General features: G+C 38.8%; 1 protein-coding gene across 2 annotated transcripts in view; it reads left to right on the top strand.

Annotated features, from left to right (window-relative positions):
* The window catches only part of LOC132826461 (inositol polyphosphate-5-phosphatase A), a 518580-nt gene that overhangs the window by 16307 nt on the left and 477867 nt on the right, over nucleotides 1-24406 (top strand). The window contains exon 1 of one of the 2 annotated variants that reach the window (XM_060842397.1): nucleotides 14792-14969. The exons of the other annotated variant lie outside the window; for it this stretch is intronic. Coding sequence (XP_060698380.1) covers nucleotides 14901-14969 — 69 coding nt within the window. The 5' untranslated portion in view covers nucleotides 14792-14900. Of the gene's footprint in view, nucleotides 1-14791; nucleotides 14970-24406 lie in introns of those variants that run through there. 2 annotated transcript variants of the gene reach the window in all.

Raw genomic sequence — 24406 nt, 5'->3', positions numbered from 1 at the left:
TTGTCAAACTAGTCTCACACCATCATCCAGCCACTGTGCCAGTACTATGGAAGATCACTGTCTCATCACACTGAGTAAATTAAATTCAGTGGGATTTTACAGATGTTTTGGGGACAACGCTGTGCAACGTTTCACTGAAATTTTTTTTTTGTATAAAATGATTCACAAGTATCATAGCCAAATTTCTCACCAAGCAGTTTCCCCAGCTAGAAGCAGACACATCCATTCCATTGATAACTATAATTAATTACTTTTCTTTTTTTAAAAGCGTTATTAGCATACAGTACTTTCATATTATGATATTGTGTTATGATTTAGATAGAAGTCTATGTTTACCCGTAAATTCAAAAAGAATTTCTTCAACCAAAATGTTTGGGATTTGCTGTTGTCAAATACCTTGGAAGATGTTTTGGGCCTTATTAGTATTGGGAATGAAGGTGAACAAAGTACAACTTCTGGCCTGCATGCCAGCTTCCCAGATCACTCTCATGCCTGTCATTTGATGGTGGCAGTTTGAACTGCAACTTTTAAGTTGGTTTCCTGTTTTCCAGTGCAGAAGTTTGACTGTCGGAAGTTTGGTACCCAGTACCCAGTGCCAGTGTTCCTACCAGGTCAACATGCCCTATCTGGGTGTGAATGCAGTCAAAAGTGAATTGTAGAAGTTGTCCGTGATCCCACTTCCAATTCCCACAAGCTTCCTTACAAGGTGTTTTTGGCTGTACTCAGGGTACATACATTTAGATAATATAGTTATTTTGCTCACTTTGAAACCATTTTACTTACACACCTAATTTCTGGACTTTCTAGAGTTCTATTCCTTTCATTACTCCCATTTTCTAGTCTTTTCACAGGCCACTACTTTGTCTCCATAATGCTTAAATATTTCTATTGATTCAGTGATCTGTCATAACCTTTTAATTAAAGTTTAATTCTGGGTTTGCCTCTACATTTTTAGCAACTTTTCCTGAAACTTGATTTGTCACTCTAGACATTGTGGGAAAAAACGACCCCCCACTGGGCCAGACAAACTGTGGCCTTTTCCAAGGTTTCTACAATTTTCCTACTCGTGTTATTGTGGCCAAACGTGAGAATTCCTTCCTCCCCTCTCATCCCCACCCCCCTCTCATCTCCACCCCATAATGGTTTCTTGTCTGCTTTAACACTCACCAGATAAAAACACAAATCACAAAACTGTAGAAATTTCCAGCACAGAAGGTGCCATTTTGCCCACTCTGGTTATGTCAGCCAAGGAAGAGCAATCCAGCCAAAACCTACTTTTCAGCACTTGGTCCAAAGCCATACAGGCTACAGCACTTCAGGTACATATTCAAATGATATTTAAATGCGAGAAAGGTTGCTGCCTCTATCAGCATTTCAGCGAGTACGTTCCAGTGATTCTGGCATTGCTTGTAAAAGATTAACAATTTGTAAATTGCCAGTGATCCCAGCAGTTTTTTGTAAATTGCCAATGATCCTGGCAGCAGTTTATAAATTGCCAGTGATTCTGATAGTAGATTGTAAATTCCAAGTGAAATTCCTTTACCTTCAGTATAGTTATGCTGTTACATCTTATTTGATTGCACCTGAAATAGTTGTACGCTTGCTGTTTAGTGTAGAGTTTAATGTAGAATCTCATTTTCACAATATGTGCAGAGACCCAGGGTATAGTCTTTGTAATGAAGTGTTTCACAAGTGAAGACAACACAAAAATAATCCAAAAACAAAGGATTTCTAACACTGTACTCAGAGCAAAGAATGGCACTATATTTTCTGGCTGAAATCAGAGCTACTATCTAAAGGCACTTTTTTTGCTGTTTTCTGCACTACACCTTGTCTTTGAAAATTCCTTTTATTTTGTACAGTGTAATGAAAGAGGGAGGTATTGTATTTGTACCATCTACTTAATTTACATATGAATATGTTTGAAATGTCATCCATTTTACTTTAGAAAATTAATTTTTCTTTTTCCAAATGCTTGCTCCAAATGCATAGTTTCCTGACATCAGGCAAAAGGAAGTGATTCGGTGAGATGCCAAATGATCAGCTCTCCAGCTTCCAGGGGCTTCCCCACAGAGCTTGCATAGCCTCATAAGCACAAACATTAAAATAGTAATGCAAATAAAATTGCAGTGATATCACTGTGTCTCCCATCTCATTTTCCTGGGCCTCTCCTGGATAAGGCCCAAAATGGAGTGATACCTACTGTCAAGGCAACTTCTTCCTTATAGTACATCTTACTCAAATTGCAGGATTGATGGGTGTAAGCAAAAATATAATGCAAGGTGATACAGGAACAAATTGTAAGTTTTTTTCTGGGTGATCGTGGGACTGGGAGCCCATAACCTGCTGCTCTTGGACCCTCAAGCCTGCAGCAGTAACTGGACTCCTTTGGAGTACTAATCCTGATAATACTGCGACCTCAGTGCAGAAACTGCAATGGACCCAGGTTAGATTGGATGAAAATTAGGTGTGCTCCACCTGATGTTTGTTCAGATCTTTGGGGGAGAGGGGAAGCAGGCAGAAATAATTGGCACAACAATTTAGTCATTTTACTGTATTTTATTCATAAGTGAGGAGACAAATTGGTTTATTATACAAGGCGTGACAGCAGCACAAATACCAGTGAAAGGTAGAAAATATGTACACCACTGCTTCAGCAATTCTGACAGTAATCAAAACCAAGATTATTAAAGTGAAATTGAAAGTAGCTTTTAAGTGTCGTGAAGGAAATATAGCGGTAAGCGGGTCTTTGGCTTGATATTTACCACTGCCATGTTCTGAGCACTCTGCATGTGTTTAGCGTTCTGCAGATCATGCTCAATCATAATTCTGAAAGTAATGTTCCATCCTAACTGTTGTGAATGCTTTTCATTTTTGGAATGTTCTTCTGTAAAATATGTAGCAAAGATTCCAGTAGCCTTGCTGTATTGCATCAGAAGTTGAAAGCCAAATGGAGTCAGACACATCTTCAATCATACTGAAGATCTGTGAAGTATTCCTGTCTTCTTTTCTTCTTCTCGATTTTCTCTTTGATTTACCTCCTTTTCTTATAGATCCATCATATTCCCATAGGCATTGTTAACTTTTTCTTGGCAATCTTCTATTTTCCTGCTTTGTGATCAACTTTCAAGAAATGAATTAATCTATCAACTGACACTAAAGCATCTCTAGCAATGGATTCACTTCCCATCCCTGCTTTGTCATTCTAGAGTCCCTTAGGGATTTATCCTGAGTACACATCATCCTTTCATCCACTACTTGGTCACACGACCCTCAGACATAGATCATTTTCGAATTCTGCAATCACCCTTTATATCTCTCATCCACTGCGTCCAGTCTTTGTTAACTACAATTTCCTCCATTAAATTTTGGGAATGCCTGATCCATTGGCTTTGGCCTTTTCCATAAACTCTGTGCATTTGGCACTAATTCAATTGATCCACTGTTATCATCCCAGGAGGAATCAGACATTTTGCATTCTCAAAATCTGACTTAAATTTGCTCTGAACTTCTGACTCCAAATCATATTTATCATAGCAACCACTCACTTCCTTTACAATCACTGTTTCACCTGTCTTCTGCTAAACTATTCAGCTATCCAATGCTCATATCAAGGCGCAACTGTTCGAATACACCCTTGATCAACCTACTATAATCCTGCTTTATAAACCAGGTCAGCAAAATGCTGCTACTGTACCTTACATTACATCATTTTCACTTATCATCATTCTTATCAATTTGCATTTGCAAATCCTCATACCTTAGGGTATAGTTAGGCATTCAAAGATGGTAATGCCATTAACCGTCAAGGGGTGATGCTTAGATTCTCTTTTATTGGAAATGGTCATTTACTGGCACTTGTGTGGCATGAATGTAACCTGCCACTTGCCAGCCCAAACCTAGATATTGTCCAGGTTTTTCTGCATTTGGACATGGACTGCCTCCCAATTGCTTGCTGCACTTGCTTATTAGGTTTCACTAATTTACGAATAGGAAGACTCAGGTCCTTGTGGACATTAATACTTCCCAATCTCTCATCATTTAATACTCTTCACCTCCGTTCCCCCATCTCTCCAAGTAGACAACTTTACATTTATTCACAATAAGTTCCAACTGCCAAATGGATTAATTGAGGAGGGAAACATTTGGCAAGTGATGTATATGATGGGAAAATGTACGGTTGTGAACTTTAGTGGGACATTTGTGAGACCACACATTTTTGTTTCCTTATTTAAGGATGGATATACCTGCAGTGGAAGCAGTTTGGGGACGTTTCACTAGGTCAATTCCTGTGATGAAGTAGGTGTTTCATGAGGAAAGTTGAAAGGTTGGGTCTGTACTCATTGGAGTTTAGAAGAACAATTGTGATCTTATTGAAACATATCAGATTCTTTGGGAGCTTGACAGCTTAAATAAGGAAAATTTCTCCTTGATAGGGGAATCTAGAAAGAGAGGGCAGAATTTGAAAATAAAGGGTTTCCCATTTAAGACAGATGAGGAGGAATGTCTTCCATCAGAGGGCTTTTAATCTGTGGAATTCCTTTCCCAAGAAAGCAGTGAGAACTGATTCATTGAAGGTTGAGTTAGACAGATGTTTGATCCACAGGAGAGTCAAAGGTGGTGGAAGGGCAAGCAAGGAAATAGAGTTGAAGCCATGATCAAATCAGCCATGATCTTATTGAGTGGCAATGCACACTCGAGGGACTGAGAGACCTAGATCTGCCTCTACTTCTTACATTCTTATGAAGCAGCTTTGGATGTTTTATCCACATCAATGATATAAGTGCAATGGGCAGGAACAGGCGAGCAGTTATTGCAAAGGTTTGGAGTAACTGGGTATTTTTACAATACATTGTCCTCTTAACACAGAATCCAGTTATGGTGCTTCAATCATCACAATCCAGATCAGTGACAGAGTGTTCCTGTTTAATCTGTGTTGCTTTCATGAAGACAGTAGTGCCTCATAATTCCATATTTTATTGAATACCAGATGTTAGAACAATAACTATGATTTTTAATGTTCATCACTTGCTCCATGGAGAAGATAGTCAACTTATTGAATGAGAAATTAATTTTCAACTTACAGTTACTGTACTTGTGATGTCAACCTCAGTTATTCATCCTGAATTTTGGCTGCGTGATAAGTTAGAATTGTGGATAAGGAGGGTAGATCAACATTGTCAGCACATAAACCACAAGTTAAAAACATCAAACCAGCACCAAAAATAGCTTAACATCATAAGAGATCAGAATGCAGAAGTAAAGTTTGCCTAGTTGGTTCCTGCTTCTATGCTTTTTAATAAAAAAGTAGTTTCTTTGAAATTGTTCCTTTTTAGGAGTACACGTGTGGCTGGGTCAGGTCCTTCATTCATGTGAAGAGTCTAAAACAAAAACAAAATTGTGGGCTGTAAGGCAGAAATTTGTAACTTCTACACTAAACACATGGCAAATCATCAAGTCTCTATAAAATGATGCATAATTTGGCTAAGTGGTAAATAGAAACAAAAATCCTTTGCCTTTTTAAAATTAAAAGTCATTTTTAAAACAAACTTTAACCTAAGATGCATAAAACTGAGACAACTTGCAGTTACTGATTCTCATGATTGAAATGAAACTTTTCTCAGCTCATTTAGAATAATTTATCATCTCAGAAAAGGTATAAAACCAAACAGCCCATAAAAACCCTGTCCTTGAACCAAATGGTAATCTATAATCATTGTGTGGCTGCACAAGTCTCCTGAGGGGATATGTTGCTCTTTGCTTAAACACTCTGAAACCATAGAGAGCAGCACTTTATCTTCGTCTAGTGAACGAACCGGCCTTACTTTTCAGGATTTAATTTTTGTTGAGGTTTCCTTTTGTCAGGTTTGTGTGGGTCTGTAAATGTAGAGAAAAGGGTTGTCAAACAATTAACTCAGTTGTTGAGAAAGTTGCCTGGAGTTGCAGAGCAGCTAGCTAGTGGGCTCGAGTTAAGGCTGGGAGAGAAGGTCTTGTGAACCTGGATGGGGTACGAGTGATCCTCGACAGCCACTTGCCCTATGAGGAGAGGAGCAGGATTTGAACCCAATCAGAGCGCAGGGTGGTGGGCTGCAACCCTGAATTGGAGTGCGTTCAGGAGGGTCCCTGTACTACCAACCACCCCCCCAACCATCCCCAATTCCCACCCCCATCCTAATGAATCAGGCCATAAGCTAAGATTGATTTTTAAAATATTTGTTCATGGAATGCATGTGTCACTGCAGCATTTATTGCCCATCTCTAATGATCCACAAAGCAGCAAATAGTTAACCACATTGCTGTGGTTCTGGAGTCACATGTGGCCCAGAGTAGGTAAGGTTGGATGATTCCCTGATAGGTTTTTAATGCCAATCCATGGTGGCTACATGATTGTCACCAGGCCAGCTTTGACAATCATCTACTCTACTCACTGTTGATCACCCCAAGAAAGCCCACAGAAAACAGAGGAAGCAAACACAATGAGGAGATCCTATCACTGCCAGATAAACGTACAGAGTCTGAGATGAATGTGATCGACTGATGAACAAACCTTGCTTTCTGCTGGGCACTGATATGATTCAGATTGGTTTTATTGATCATACATAGGGAACGTGGCCAATGGGCTGAACCACATACACTAGCTTTTAAACCACAGGCGATAATTAAAGCTGGCTTGGTTAATGGGTAATAGGTGAGTGTACAGATAACAAGTGTTAGGTCATTATTCGGCATGATGAATGAGTTTTTACGGTTCTTTGTGACTGAACGCCAAAAGTAAAAGTGAGTTCAGTAGCCTAGAACCTGATTCTATTCTTTTGTGTCTTTATACCCATTCCCACATCATGATCCTGGCATCACATGGGTTGACTTCAGCACACCCTACTTATTCTCTCCTACTCAGCTGTCATTATCATTTATTCAGCTTCTCCTCTGTCCTTATTTTCTATCAATAATCCCCTCATTTATCTCCCCTTTCAAATCTCTCTCTCTCTCTGGGCTTCACTTCCACCTATCACCCACTTCTCCTGCCACCAACCCCAATCCAGTCTCCAGTATAAATAACACTATTTCCTTGCTACTACCAGTTCTATGAAGAGTCACCAGACTCAAAATTTAACTCTGCTTTCTCCCCACAGAGTTTCACCAGTAATTTCTGTTTCAGATCTCCAGCATCTGCAGTTCTTTGTTTATTGCAGTTAGTGAGGGTGGGCACAGATGGGAGGAGGGATAAAATGGGATGTGTGATAAGATGGAGAATGAGCAACATGACAGTAAAGCTGGAATGAGGTGCATAAGGATAAGGAAAATAAGTCATAGATATAGAATAGTAAGTGTGAGGTTCGAGGCAGAATAGAATTCATGAGATTGGGGTAGAGTGAGAGGAATGAGTGTTGAATCAGCTTTAGGATTTATAAGGAAAGAGAGATTGGAATATGCACATACAGAGAGAGAATGGGACCAAATGGTGGAACGTAATATTCCCTCAAAGATGCACACAAACATGACTGTGTAGCAATCAAACCGTGTTGAAATGAAAAGGCTATTCACAATTTTTGTCACTGCAGACAGAATAGAATTGCTCAAGGCAGTCTGTACCCTCCTCAGTACATTGTAAGCTATTGGGCAAGACTTTCTGAGGAGTAGTAACCTCACATAGATTGTCAGTCTGCTCTTGTTTTAAATGCAAGGAAAGAGCTCTGCATTTCCGATGGGAATTTCCGATCTGGCCCCTTCAGAAATGTGGAACCGTACTTCCAGTCTAATAGGTACCTGGTAGCACGGAACATTCAAAAGAAAGCAAACCCACACCTCCTTCTGCACAGCAGGCAGCTGCCAGATGGTGAAATCTGAACGTGCAGAATCACTGACTGCCACCGAGACAGCTGCAGTCAAATTGTAAGTGTGTACTTTAAGTATTAGGGTGCTGGGAGAGAAGGGCCCTGGGTGGGTAGCAGGATACTCTGCCAGGAAAGTAGAATGCCAAGCAGGTAGGGTGTCACGCAGATAGGGGTTTAGGTTGGCAAGCAAATAGGGTGCCAGGTAAGTGATGGAGCGTTGAGGATATGTCGAGGTGTGTGGAAAATATAGAGTCTTAGTGGCGATGGGGAGAACAAATGTTGTGTCAGGTTCTGAGTGGTGGGGGTGATGAACAGCATTGTCAGGTTCAGAGTGGAATAGGGGTTTCTGCATCCCCTAGCATAATAGGGGATTGGTACCCAGTTGGTTGGGGTGGTGGGAAAGCGGGGTTGGTAGTTGTTGGGGGTTAGGTACAGCAGTGGGGAGTGGTCTTGTCAGGTGCCTGGTGAGGTCAGTGGGGTTGAATATGGAGTCCATTGTCGAGGGGGAGTTTCCAGTGGCAGACTGGGACAGTTAGGTATGGTGAGGGGAATAAGTGGGTCTGGCAGAGAGGTTTTGATCCTGGGAGGGTGGAGAGTGGTGTTGGATGCCAGACATAGTGGGGAGATTGTTAAATCTAGTGCTGGGGATATATTAGAATCAGGGAGAGGTGTAGATGGTTGGGTGTTGTAAGCTGGGGGTCAATTAAATAGTTACTCAGCAGTTAGATTAGGTACTTAACTGTCTAACTTTTCCTGAGTTACTATTAAGTAAATTTAAATAGAACACTCTGGACTATCTGATATAAATGGATAATTTCAGAGTGTACCAAACATGGGGAAATTGACCAACAAAATCTTCAATTTCCCACACAATTTCCCATGCAGTTACTTTCAAGTCCACTCCAATTGGAACTTGCCGATTCCCTGTGTTTAATTGGCATTTACCATTCAGAAACTGGTCATTTGAAAATACAGGGCATTACATTTGAATAAATTTATTTGCCAGCATACGAAGTGTGACTGAGCAATGTACTGCCATTCTAAAACAGTTCCTACATGCTTGCAGAGAGCAATGGTCACATATCTGCCAAGTTTTAAAACATGGTTTTTGAAGTTGGATTTGGAGCAGAACATGAACATTCTTCTGGTGTTGTGGCCAACAACTGTCCATTAACCAATATCAGCAAAATAGTTATCTATTTGCTTCTATGGGACCTTGCTGTGTGCAAATTGACTGCTGGGTTTGACTACAAACCTGTGACTAGTTAATTAATTTAACTATGAAGTACTTTGAACATGCCCAAGAAAATGTAAGGTACTATACACGTGCAAGTTATTACCTTTATTTCGATTTCCAACACTGCACGCATTATTCCTTACATTTGGTGGCAATATTGTTATAGAGGCATAGTCATAGAGATGTACACCACGGAAACAGACCCTTCAGTCCATCTCTTTCATGACAGCCAGATCTCCTAACCTAATCTAGTCCCATTTGCCAGCACTTGGCTCATATCCCTCTAAATCCTTCCTATTTATATACCCATCCAGATGCCTTTTAAATGGTGTAATTGTACCAACCTCCACCACTTCCTATGGCAGCTTATTTCATACATGCACCATTCTCTGTGTAAAAACATTGCCCCTGAGGTTGTTTTTGCATTTTTCCCCTCTCATCCTAAACCTATATCCTTTAGTTCTGGACTGCCCCACCCCAGAGAAAATACTTTGTCTGTTTATGCTATCCATGCCCCTCATGATTTTATAAAGCTCTATAAGGTCACCCCTCAGCCTCCGACGCTCCAAGGAAAATGACCTCAGTGTATTCGGCCTCTCCCTTTAGCTCAAACCCTCCAACCCTGGCAACGTCGTTGTAAATCTTTTCTGAACGCAATTAAGTCTTGTAGCAATAAATGTAATGACCTTGAAAGTTTGAGTCAATGATATTTAGCTTTGCATTGACAGATATTTCAGGCTGTGGTTTTCTCAGTTCACTGACGCAGCAAAATATTTATTGTATGGTATCACCTTAGTGCCTACCAGATCTCACAGTTTCAGCTGTTGGGATTGGGCATCCTGTACAGTGTATCCTGTTGACTTTCTGATAAATTATTCTTATTTACAAATCTGTTGGCAACAAGGTCTGATCCATGCCCTTTGGATCAGAGATTTTATTTGATGCATGTTAAGGTTAGAGATAACTAGGAGTAAGTCAGTATTCACATTGTTTCCTGGATGTATATCTATTTTATTAGGAACCCTTGAGAGTGTCAATATTTGTACAGTTCCTTGGGAATATCTGTAGGGGGTTCTTTGGATTGTACCAGTTTCTTGCAGGCAACACTTGGGAATGGATTTCACTGCATTTACTCATAAATACCAATATTTGTAAGGGATACCTGGAAATGTCACTATTTGTAAGCAACCCTTAGGCATGTATCAGTTTTTACAGAATGTTCTCTCAAGTGAAGAAATGGAAGAGCTTATTTCTTTGAATACACTGTCTTGGAACACATGTTGATTATAATGAATTGGGATTTCCTTAGTCCAATTCATAATGAAAATATATTGATGCTGCTAATAGCAATTGATACAACACCATGTTATAGTCCAACAGGTTTAATTGGAAGCACACTATCTTTTGGAGCGTTGCTCCTTCATCAGGTGATGAAGCATTGCTCCGAAAGCTAGTGTGCTTCCAATTAAACCTGTTGGACTATAACCTGGTGCTGTGTGATTTTTAACTTTGTACACCCCAGTCCAACACCGGCATCTCCAAATAGCAATTGAGAGTGATATTTCCTAAAAATCTCATTAGTAAATGCTGAAATGTAAGAAACAATATGCAACAAGGGAAAGTCAGCAGAAATATTCCAGGCCAAGGCAACCGTGGAATGACCTCATCCTATTCCTAATATTTAAAATCAAAATTAAATTAAAAATAAACAATATTGGCCTGGAATTTCCTCATAATTTTCAATGCAACAATGACATAAGAGCTCTGGGTTTTTAAATAAATTAGCAGAGAGGCAATTGATTGGTCTTATGCAAATGTTGACGGGTATATCCTTTTCGAACAAAAAAGAACTTGCCGTCAAATGAGGAGAGCTTGAAAAGGATTATTATTTGACCTCTCATCATCTGGTCATAACAGTAGCATCTTGGCCTGTGTAATTTGTTATCAGTTGTGGTGAATGATCATTAAAATGTACATGTAGTGTGGTTCTGTGCAAGGATCCTATAGCCGGTCTTTAAGGCCAAAATGCAAGTCACTAAGGCACAAGGTCTCCACTGAAATCTATCAAGGTAGCAGTCCAAAGACCTCATTCTCACCACTCACATGACACCATCCACCAGATTGTATCTGCCTGGCCCGTGCCTTCATAAGTGCAAGCAAGAGCCATGTTTTATAAACATGACTGGTGTTCCTGTTCCAAATTGCAATGCTTTTTCAAATATTCATCATTTGTGAGGTTGAAAACAAAGAAGCAGAACTAGGTGGATGAGGAGCCTGACATGAGACTGAAGCTTTCCTGGTTGGAACAAGACAAAGGTTCATTGGTGTCTCATCGAGAACAATGTGATTCTTCACCCTTATTTTGATGAGTTTTTTTTGCGGTGGTAATCTAAAGCACATGGGGTAGGAGTCAAAGATGGTCTGTGAGGTCTTTTGCCCAGTCTATGTAGTCCCTGAATAAAATTAAGAAGTGTTCTCATGTAAAACCAGCATACGTTACCTATCCACTAATTTCTCCGAGCAATCACAGCTCTTACATCATTGCACCAAAAATACAAGGAAATTCCAGGTCAATATTCTTTACTCTGCCAACTTAATTTTCAATATTGGGAACAAAAGGAAGACACTCCGTCCCTAGAGCTTGTCAGACTGTTCAGTTTGATAGTGAGACATCTGCATCTTCACTCCTTCCACATATATCTTTGATACTTTAAAAATATGTACATCAAAGACTTGGAAATGACCTTTTTTTACTACCTCAAATAACTGTGTCTAAATTTGTCATATTTAATTAGTGGAGTCAAGGAGGTTAAACAATTCCTAACTGAATCATGCCAATATTTTGAGCTGATGAGTTAGCACCTATATGTACAGGATTATCAAATTTTGTTGCCCTACAGTGAAATGGGCTTGCTTCCATTCTGAGCAGTTGTGTATAAACACAATAAGCTTGGATGTATTTGTTAATGTGGTCCTTGCATTTCGGAAACTCTGGGCACTATTTACCTAAAATCTCCAGGGCATAAGCTAGCATAAGAAGGCCAGGGACTGAATCATTCTCATTACATTTTCTCGACTGTTTATATAGCTCAAGTAATGTCTTTTGAGAATAATTTCAGATTATATCTTGCATACCTTATTAAAATTTAACAGATAACTTGCAATATCACCATTGTGACATTGCTGTAGACATTTATCCATTGAATTTTGTGCCTTTGCACATTATATGGTGGGTACAGCATAAGCTGTAAAAAAAACAAGCACATCATTGACAGCCCTTTGCAGCCAAATGCAGTGACCGTGCTAAGACTGGGTTCAACTTGAATTAATCGGTATTACACTGCTTAGAACATGGAAATGTAAACTCTTCTTCCCTCGGAAGGGAAATAAGAGAAAAATACTTTATCATGCACTGAGAAAAGTTCAATTAATTGAGTGGCAGAGATTGTTTAACTGCACACTTAAAATAAATTCAGCGTGTTCAATATATAGGAATCTATTAATGCAGGAGAAAGCTTTTGTTGTTAACATGGTCCAGAGTCTCATTGTCGTAAGTAACCCTCGAGTCACCTCTATACCATCATTTTTGCATTGAAATCGGCCAAAATATTACCCTCTATGTACTTATGCCTATTATTGATCACAACTCTGCTTTTGTCATTGACACTCATTGGTGATTATGTCCTGCCCTAAAGCCTCCTCCGATCAGAGTATTTACCTGCTAGAATAGCAAAGTGGAAGTAGGAAAAAATGTTTATTTCAGCAAGCATTGGCAGAGTTTGTGGGCAAACCAGTCTGTTTTTACATCTAAACCTTATAAACAAATTTAGTCTGAGCTGATCTCTGAGTGGCCCTGGGGTCACTGCTATCTTCCTGTCATTGCCCTGATTAAGTTTATTGTGCCACCATCTCTCAGGAGAGGGGAAGAGAAAAAAGATCGTGGGGTTAAAAATTTTACATCTTTATTAGATGCCTTACACATGCTGCATTATCCCCTTGCCTTTTCAAAATGCAGGACAGAAAGAATAACAACAAAAGGTTGGAAGATTTTTTAAAGAGATATTAACTGTCCTCATTCTTTCTGTGAATTGCTGAAAATGATATTAAAATAATACATTTTTGTATATTGTGAAAAACCAATTAACGGGAATCAAAAGAGAAAAGCAAACAATCGGGCAGGATTGTCCTTCTGGTTTTATGTGCCTGCTTCAGGATCACATGAAGCTGAGGGTCATATGCTCACAATTATTTAAGTAGCAGTCACTATTATTTTTTTCTGAATTGGCCAATAATTGGCCATCCACTTCAGACAATGGGTGGGCCCTCAAAGCCGGTGATGCCATGGAATGTAAATGAAAGCGAGAGGGCATTTCAAAAAAGTCTTTCCAATTTTTTCAACCTTAACATAAAATCAAATCCTTTACAAACAGGCCAATACAATAGGGCAGAAGAGGAGAACCCCTCTACAGGATAGGCCTCTCAGCCAGCCTGGATGCCAATGACAAGAGTCTTCAATATGACGTTTCTTTAGTTAATAGACTACATGTTGCTTCCAGATAGGGAATGCTCCATTGAGAAAATGAGGCCACCGGCTAGCAAAACCACTTTCAGTATTTCTATGCCCTCTCCATGATGTAGACAACATATTCTCCCCACAATTTTTGCTTCCACAGAGATGGAGGTGTAATTTGAGACACCACCTTTCCCTATATAGTCACTAACGATACATGGATACATTTACTGGAAGGTCCCAGTATTTTGTCCATTGGATGGAGAGTTCTGAATCACCTCTTTTCAGGTGCACCTTCTGAAGTTAAAACAGGCAGAAATAGACCTTGCCTGGGGAGTAAAAAGTCTACACTGTGACTGTTGCTGACCAATCAGACCTTTTTTTTGCTTTGCAATGCCACAAGAGAAGCGGTGGCTGCTGCTGCTAGTACACCAACCTGAGGCCAAGCATCACTGATGGAGCCAGACATATTACTTGCCCACTGAAGGGTGTATGTTGTTGGCAGGGAAAGCTTTTCCACCATAAACTTAATCAGGGCAATGATAGGAAGACAGCAGTGGCCCCATCCACCATCTTGTTGTCTGATTAAATGCCCTAATTTGGCATAGAAGATAGTATTAAATTATGTACAGTAAGTACAATGTTAGAAATATGAGGTTTTGCAACACAATGGTTAATTAATTATGCTATGAAATGTGCATAATTTTTGTTCTTAATTTTAATGATAACTCTTTATTCTTATACAATTGATTATTCCCTTTGTTTCGACTTTAGCTATGGGTATAATTTGAACTTATGGTTTTGATGTTAAAACATATTTGGAAGGCATTGTTTCATGGCTTTGATTTTATTATAGGCTTTGGAAAGCAAATACTATTGCCTGGAAAAGATAATCTCCCAAATTAACATTATAAAATATGTGTATATGTATCATCATAATCAGTCTTTTTTTATGAAAACGTGTGATACCAGTGTGTGGATGTAAGGTTGGAAAATGTGCAAAGTGTTATACAATAACCAGCATTATGTACATGCATTTAAGTTAGCACAAAACAATCTTGATGAGCGTATAGGAACTTGCTCACATTGTGACTTGTAAAGGTGCTGACATATACTAACTTACGCATTTTTTCCAGTATGGAAACTTTATACCCCGCCTACTTGGCAGAGTTGAATAGTGCATAGTTGTTCAAACAAAGGTAACAGACTGGAAAGCATGCACAGTCTTGTGAATGTGTAGTCGCTATGTTATTATTCTGGCTGAGGACTGTGTAATCAGCAAGTGTCTCTAGCAGCCGTGAAATAAAACAACCTTCTGATGTCGTGCTCTGCCTCTGAAGAATATAGGTGTCTCGTGTACGTCACTGCTTTCTCATGCCGTAATCAGGTACTACATAGAATCACTGAATGTAAGAACAACGTATATAATCCTGTAAAACTGAAGGACTTTATTTGGCCATTATGGCGTATGAAATATCCAGTTAGTACCAAACCCTGGTCTTTCTCCATTACTGTTCAAATGTTTTCCTTTTCAAGTGCTTATCCAATTCCGTTTAGGAATTAACCACTGAATCTGATACTGTCACCCTTTTACGCAGTGTTTTTGCAGTTCATAATGATTATCTTCATCTTTTCACTATTTCTTTGCTAATTATTTTAAAATATACATCCTCTGGTTTCAACATTCCTGTCAGTGGTTTGAAATTATCACCTGTTTTAATCTGAATTCAAACTGCAAGTTTATTTTAATCATGAAAAACTGAAATAGTTTTTTAAAAAGATATATATTGATTCTTTTAAGTATGATCTTTACTTTATGTGACACTGAATAGTGTTTAACATTATTCACTGCTGTTTATGAAGTTAGTGTATTGTTTTATTAATTTTTTTCAGCGATAGTACAGATCATATTCGGTCATTCTACGTCTAAAAAAACTATGTTAATTTTTTTCTCTATATTAAGAACATAGAAACATGCAATTCAGTGTGTCACTGCTGGTGTTCTTCACCACCACCTCTCCACTTCCCACTGTATACACAATTCCCAGTGTTGAGTGGGAGAAAAGGGAAAACGTTGTTGGTGGAAGGTGGGACATTTGTGAGCTCAGAATAGCAGCAACAAAGGTTGTGTTATGTTTCCCACATTTGGAGAATTCATCAAAATTATATGCGAACAGATGAAGCTGAGACTCTGGGTACTTGGAATCTTGCCAAAGCAAGTCGAGCTCTCCAACATCGCCATATTTGTACATTTTAATTTAAGTGGGGCATTGCAGGCTCACTTACACTGAAGCATTTTTAACTGTGGAAGTATTAGGGGAATCATCCGTTTAAATAATCTTTCTTGAAAAGGCATTGGATGCATCCTATTAGAAAACTAATTGGCATTTAATATTTGAAATAAATTGGGAATAGCTTAAACATACAGCTGTTTTTTTTTGGATTTGCATCGCATGTATTGTCCTTCCTTCTCTGAGACTCTGGATTCTACTGAACCAGCCCTATTATCTTCTGAGCAAGCAAGAGGTCTCCACGATTAAAAACAAAGTCCACAGGATGTAGGTGGTGCTCAGAAGATCATTATTTATGTTCTTAGTTATCCTGAAATGCTTGCAGTGGTCCTTTTTCATGAAGTGTTGCAGTCCCAATAGTAAAGATGATTCCTTTCTGTTATGAGGAGGGATTTTCACTCATTATGCTGTTCTTTCTTCATTGCTATGTCCAAACCAGAATGATATGTGACTCTTAAGGGAATTTTGATGTCATGTTCTTTCTGTGCCCCTGCAATCCTTCTTTTTAGGTCATGAAGGTCAGAGATGTGGGGAAGTGCTATAAGATGAAGACTTGGCAAGCTGCTGCAGTGCATCCTTTGGGCAGTATGTGATAGCTATTGTGCAGAAATGGTGGAGAAAGCAAATATTTAGGTTAGAGAATGGAATGCTTATTAAAAGGACACCTATATCTTGGCCAAATCCTGAACAGGACATGTACCACACAAATAATGGAAATGACTGATCATACAATCTCATGACTTTGAAATTTGCAATGAATTGTCTTTGTAGAATATTTCTAAAATATCCTCTGGATTATTTTGAGCACAACCAAGTGATATTGAGTTACTGGTTAAAATGTGAGAATGGATGTGCTGTCAATCACAGAATTGATGATTGCATGTATTATCAGAATTCTAAGACTAGCATAAATAGTTCAGATCAAATCATAATTGCAGATACATGGTTATAAGATGACCAAGGTTGGGAAATAAATATTCCTGGGTGTACCACATTTCAAAAGACAGTTTGTCAAAGGAAGTAGATAATGAAGGATGACCTAAGGGTATTATTGACAGTTTCTTGGCTCAGAAAATTAGAAAGTAGAATCAAAATAGGTGAAGATTAGGAACAGCAAGGGTCAGAAATGCTCTTGAGAGTAATCTATAGTCCCCACCCCCAGTAACGTACTGTTGGACAGAGTATTGTTATTATTGGCAATGATTTTCTAAAATTCCTTAGATTTTGTGATTTTCCCACCATTATTGGAAGTTAGCAAATATACCACAGCTATTGAAGAAATCAGGGAGAGAGCAATAGGGAACCACAGGCCTATTAGCATGACATCAATCATCAGGAAATTGTTAAGGAAATCATAACAATGCAATTAGACAAACATAGAACGATTAGATGAAATAACCATGGTTTTATGAAAGAGAACTCCTATTTGACACATTTGTTAGAGATTTTTGAGGGAAAATAAAAGAGAACCATTAGTGTGGTATACTTGAATATCCAAAAAATGCACTTGATATGCCACACAAACAGTTAATATACGTGCTACGTTCTGGGCAGCAGGTGATACATTCATATAGATAAAGTATTTCTGAATGGGCAGGAAGCAGACAGAAGGCAATAATCATCAATTTTCAAGCTGGCACACAGGGACTTGGTGTATGACAAAGGTCTGTGTTGGGGCATCAACTACTTACAATCTATATCAGTGACTTAGAGAAGGGAGCAGAGAATGATACAACTGAGCTTCAGTTGACACAAAACAGTGGGAATGCAAGCTGTCAGAAAGACACAAAGACTCTGCAAAGAGATATAGACAGATTAAGTGAGTGGGCAACAAAGTGGCAAACAGAGAACAATGTGGGGAAATGTGATGTCATTCATTTTGGTTGTAAGAACAGAAAAGCAGAATATTTTTAAAAAGCTTTAAACTTATAATGTCAATAGTCAGAGTGTCTTGGATGTATCTGTGCTAAGAATGTAAACATTTCAGATGCAGGTACAGCAAGTAATTAGATAATGAATGATATGTTCCGAACACAGGAACAGCAGTAGGTCATTCAGTGTGTGTGTCTGCTCCACCATTCAGTGTGATCATGGCTAATCGTCTGCTTCAATCCCTTTTATTGCACACAATCTGCGTATCACTGTGTCATTGATAATTAGAAATCTGTCAATTTCTACCTTAAAACATAAGCAATTAATGTACGATAGTCCTCAGAATTAAAGAATTCTAAAGAATCAAAGTCTTCTGAAAAAATTACATTCTCCTCATCTCTCTCTTAAGTGGTCTCCCTCTATTTTGAAATTGTGCTCCCTGGTTTAGACTCCCCCAACCAGGGGAAACACCTTATGTACGTCAATCCTGTCTATCTCTTTTGAAGGTTTCAATTAAAACATTCTTAATAAGTTGAACGAACACAGGTCCAATTTTCCCAATTCTGTTGATAAGACCATTTCAGGACCAAGTCATTGCACTCCCTCTAAGGCAGTAATATTCTTTCTAAGGTTATGACACGCAGTACTCATCCAGGTGCAGTCATATCCAAGATTCTGCACAATTGAAGCAAGACTTGGCTACTCTCTTGCTCAAATCCTCTTGCAATAAAGGCTAACATACCTAATCCTGCTGCTTCAGCATGTTAATCTTCACTTTGGGTTTTATTGCAAGGAGATTGGAGCACATGAAGAAAGAAATCATGCGACAATTATGCAGAACTTTAACCCTTCTCATGGTTGTAACAACGTGAACTTCTTTCTTATTGACTGCAATTTAGCATTGCATCATCCTGTGACAAGAATTCCTTGTGATAAGGGAGACAGTTTACTCATTAAGTACACATTGTATTATACAGGAAAATGTTATGTAGTCATCTTGAATAGTGCCATTATAAATTGTTAAATAATACTTCATGAAGTCACCATTCAATACAAATACATGATACTTGGCTGCTACTATGTAATTGAGTGTGATGCTGGAATGGACAATATTTGTTTTGAGTAAAGAATAACATAATGATTTGCCCTAAATGATTGCAAACATATCCCTAATCATTGTAGGGTTAGGTAAAAAGGTGTGGTGTCGCACTTGACATAACATGCCACATAATCAACCCTTCGTATTTAATGTGAGGCAGATTTGAATGTGCTGGAATTCCCTGTTCTGCCAGTTTTTGGTTCAGGACTGACATTTAGTGTCGTGGACCGAAGTTATGAATTGGAAGATGAAGTGCTTTTTACCATGACAGATTGTACCACTGTAAATTCAATTACTGCTGTTAATCAAAAAGATTTGTGTTTAACATATTTTGGTCATGTGTTTAAACTAAATGGTATCTTTAAAAGCTGTGTGTCAAAGAGTATTCACTGCTTAACTCTGTGACTTCTAAACTTTAGTGATTTACAAGCGAGGAAAGTCTCTCAGAGAGTATTGAATCTGTGGAATTCCTTACCTCAGAGGGCTACAGAGGCTGTATCATTAAGTATATTTAAAACTGAGAGATTTTTAATCAGTGAGGGAATCAAGCTTCTGGGGAGGACAGAAGGAATGTGGACTTTGAGGTTTATTTGAACAGCCCTGATCTCTTTGAACAATGGAAAAGGCTAGATGGGCTGAAATGTCTACTTCTGCTCCTATTTCTTATGTTTAACCAGTATTTTATAGCTTTGCTTTTGTTTTTTTTATTTAAGATCCTATGTTCTGAAATGATAACATTAACTTTAAGAACGATTTACTGATAGTGAACTTTTGGGAAGACGCCCATGTCTTCCCCTGCACCTTATTCTCAATTGTTCCTGTAGCAAGTTAATGATCAGTAGGGCAGAAATCTAGATAGCGAGGTATGCTGGGTTTCTTTTGCATGTGTTGTCGTCATTGGTTTTGATTTTATAATGATGTAAAATCAGGTTAAATTTTTTTGGGCTCTCAACAAACAGAGGATCAGTGCCTGTGGATGATATGAGTTTGAAGAGGGCAATTAGGAATGGGAGTAAATGTAAGTGCGGAGCTGAGTGCGGCGTCATTGTGTATGAATTAAACAGTAAAATAAATTCAGCATTTTAAATCTATGACTTAAATAGTGTGACCCACTGAAGCTTACAAATATCAAAATGTTAGCATCATGGTTAGCGTTGCAGGGAATTGAAATAAGTTTGAAATAAAAAAATCAAATGTGGCCTGGATAACATTTAATAACATGATTTGAGGCTGAATTTTGATCCTCTGAAACCAAATATAATCAGCCACAGTAATATACCATTATTGGTTTTTGTTAATGAGAAAAGAGAAGGAAATTGTGTCACAGCAACTTACAGGCATAGAAGCAAAGAGCTGTACAGCACAGAAACAGACCCTTTGGTCTAACTTGTCCATGCCAACCAGATATCCTAAATTAATCTTGTCTCTTTTGTCAGCACTTGGCCCATATCCCTCTGAACTCTTCCTATTCAACTGCCTAATTTTGATTTTTGTGCCTTTTTTTCCTTCAAAAAGAAACATTAATAAAAAATATTTAACTTGAATATTATTAGATGTACGAAAAATTCAACTTGTCTCATTTTAACATATATCACTCTATAAGATTGTAACCATCTTAATATTTATATTGTATATATTTACAATATAACATTATAAAATACATTTCCCACCAGGTGTAGCCTGAGGGCAAAATATTTCAAGTTGGAAATTACAGTAAGTGCAGTAGATATATAATGTTCCTCCATATACGGTGTTCCACACTGGGAGCTTCAGTACAGTATTCTTGATTTATAACATTCATTCTTTGCAAAGTGCACAGCCTGAGGGCTACTACAATTTCCAACTTCTCAGCATGCTGTGGGTGATAGGTGCTAGGCAGTCACACTTGCCTAATGTGCCTGTTTAGCTGCTGTCCCAAGCTTCACTGATCAGTGCATGGTGCCCTGAAGAAGAGTTACTGGACCTGAAATGTTGACTCGACTTTCTCCCCTACCAGATACTGCCTGAGTTTCTCCAGCAAATTTTGTTTACACTTACTGATTACTATGAATTTTTTCTTACTTTTAACATCAGCTATTAAAGTAGTTTGTTTCCAACATCTTCATCTCAAAACTATTAACAAATGATTGTGACTAAAATACACATCCATCTTTGTTCTCCATGACCTCTCTGGTGTTCAAAAACTTTGACCGCATTACCCTTATTGTTTCTAGTGCAACATTGAACTCAATGCTGTTCCTATGTGTCCCAGTATACTTAATGCACCTTCTGTAATGGCATTACAATCCATCTCCAGCCCTATTCTTGCCTATTTCTATTCCTGTTTGCTGTCTGTTGTCTGTGTTATTTTAAGTTGATGCCCTACCCTTTCAGGCTAATGTAAAGAATTCCATGGTAATATTTAAAGTAAACAGGAGTTTTCTGATGAATAGTTATACAGCAGTCAATATCAGTAAACAAATGAGAGTTTAAATTCAACTTTGCTTTACCTATTTTATGGATGCACAATAAACAAAGCAATAACAATTTAGCATTAAGTAGAAGCTAGGCTTGTACCTGCTTTGCATATCCACTTAGACCACTGTTAAATTTGACAGAACCTTTTAATGGTGGTTTTCCCAATCAAGTTCAGATCTAAGTATAGCATGAAGCTCTTATGCCCATGTCTAGATCCATTTAAAAAGTAGTTAGCAGTAGTCTGAGCCTGAATACATGCACTTTGGGTTCCAAGACAGCATTGAAAAAATTACAGTTTTTTTGGAAGAAACCTACCAATAGATTTTCTTCTACTTAGAGTCATAGAGTCATAGAGATGTACAGCATGGAAACAGACCCTTCGGTCCAACTCGTCTATGCCAACCAGATATCCCAACCCAACCTAGTCCCACCTGCCAGCACCCGGCCCATAGCCCTCCAAACCCTTCCTATTCATATAACCATCCAAATGCCTCAGAAATGTTGCAATTGTACCAGCCTCTACCGCTTAGTTTAGCAGCTCATTCCATACTCGTATCACCCTCACCCTAAACCTCTGCCCTCTAGTTCTGGACTCCTGGATCCCAGGGAAAAGACTTTGTCTATTTACCTTATCCATGCCCCTCATAATTTTGTAAACCTGTATATGGTCACCCCTCAGCCTCCGACGCTCCAGAGAAAACAGACCCAGCCTGTTCAGCCTCTCCCTGTAGCTCAAATCCTCCAACCCTGGCAACATCCTTGTAAATCATTTCTGAGCCCTTTCAAGTTTTGCAACATCTTTCCGATAGGAAGGAGACCAGAATCGCATGCAATATTCCAACGGTAGCCTAATCAATGTCCTGTACAGCCACAACATGACCTCCCAACTCCTGTGCTCAATACCCTGACCAGTAAAGAAAGCATACCAAACGCCTTCTTCACTATCCTATTTACGTGCGACTCCACTTTCAAGGACTATGAGCCTGTACTCCAAGTTCTTTGTTCCCCAGGACCTTACCTTTAAGTTTATAAGTCCTGCTAATATTTGCTTTCCCAAAACTTACTACTGTACCTCTTATGCTCGCATCCAAATCATTTATGTAAATGACAAAATGTAAAGGACCCAGCACCGAACCTTGTGGCACTCCACTGGTCACAGGCCTCCAGTCTGAAAAACAACCCTCCACCACCACACTCTGTCTTCTACCTTTGAGGCAGTTCTGTATCCAAGTGGCTAGTTCTCCCTGTATTCCATGATTGTCGCTAATCAGTCTCCCATGGGGTTAGTGAAGGAGTGCTGCCTGTATTCAACCATCAGATTCCTGATGAAGGGCTTTTGCCTGAAACGTCAATTCTCCTGCTCCTCGGATGCTGCCTGACATGCTGTGCTTTTCCAGCATCACACTCTCGACTGTATTCAACCACATCCAATCATTTGCCTTTTTTCTATACATTCTGACTAGTCAATGGCCATTTATTTCATCATTATTTAGCTAAATCATTGAATTGATCTGAGGGGGTGAATGGCCCTTTCCTGTTCCTTTGTGTTGTTATAACTAGACTGGAAGTTGCTCAAATCTGTGTGATCAGTGTAACACTATGGTACTGGTGTTTCTCAATTTTAACTTCAGTTGCTTGAAAGAAGCTATGTCTTGGTCAGATTTCCAGGAAAATGTATCTAAGTGCAAAATTCTAGTTACTGCAAAGCACTCATTGAAAAAGTGTAGTCTGATTGGATTGCATGACAAGTCTGTCTAAAGAGCTTACTAGCTTAACCAAGTGGGAATGAACATAAAATAGTGAAGTATTTGCAACTTTTAAAAAGTAAATTGCTTAACTCTGTTTAAATCTCTACTAAAATACATAATGGTATTTTATTCAAGAAATAGGTTCACAGACTGAAGGCTGAATTGTACATAAGTTTAATTTTAAAATGGGTGTAAAGACTAAGTAATTGGGTTAAAAATGTGCAAACATGTAAGACAGACAAACAAATTCAGTAGGTAACAGGGATATGATAGACTGGATATTAAAAGAATGGTGATATTCAACGACACTTAATGGTAAGGTTCTCGGGAGTGTTGTTGAACAAAGAGACCTTGGAGTGCAGTTTCATAGCTCCGTGAAAGTGGAGTCGCAGGTAGATAGGATAGTGAAGAAGGTGTTTGGTATGCTTTCCTTTATTGGTGTGGGTATTGAGTACAGGAGTTGGGAGGTCATGCTGCAGCTGTACAGGACATTGGTTAGGCCACTGTTGGAATATTGAGTGCAATTCTGGTCTCCTTCCTATTATAAGGATATTGTGAAACTTGAAAGGGTTCAGAAAATATTTACAAAAATGTTGCCAGAGTTGGAGGATTTGAACTATAGGGAGAGGCTGAACAGGTTGCTGCTGTTTTCCCTGGAGTGTCGAGGCTGAGGGGTGACCTTATAGAGGTTTACAAAGTTATGAGGGGCATGGATAGGATAAATAGACAAAGTCTTTTCCCTGGGGGTGGGGGAGTCTGAACTAGAGGGCAGAGATTTAGGGTGAGAGGGGAAAGATATAAAAGGGACCTATGGGGCAAATGTTTCACGCAGGGTCTGGTATGTGTAGAGAATGAGCTGCCAGAGGAAGTGGTGGAGGCTAGTACAATTACAACATTTAAAAGGCATCTGGATGGTATATGAATAGGTAGGGTTTGGAGGGATATGGGCTGGGTGCTGGCAGCTGGGACTAGATTGGGTCAGGATATCTGGTCGGCATGGACAGGTTGTACCAAAGGGTCTGTTTCCATGCTGTATATCTCTAAGACTCTATGACTCTAAAAGTACATTTAAAATTACAAAGCATTACACCATTCCTGCATACAGACACTGAAGTATATATAGATTTCATCATTTAATTACTTTGTTGAATACCCAAACCATATAAGGAATAGGGCTCATCCTTCCTATTTTAATTTCCATTACAAGTGAACCTTTATATTTTGTAATCTGTCCTAGATTTGCACTGTTTTAGCCAGAGGGTGTAAAAGCTTTTTATTATGAAGAAACCATCCTCATTCGTCATTCATGACCTACACTAGGTTACAGATTTGCTCAGCCAATGCAGGGAAATCTTTT

This window comes from Hemiscyllium ocellatum, chromosome 22, assembly GCF_020745735.1.
Source record: "Hemiscyllium ocellatum isolate sHemOce1 chromosome 22, sHemOce1.pat.X.cur, whole genome shotgun sequence".
Taxonomy (NCBI): domain Eukaryota; kingdom Metazoa; phylum Chordata; class Chondrichthyes; order Orectolobiformes; family Hemiscylliidae; genus Hemiscyllium; species Hemiscyllium ocellatum.
Note: the sequence above shows the minus strand (reverse complement) of the source record. Positions and strands in the feature narration are given on the sequence as shown.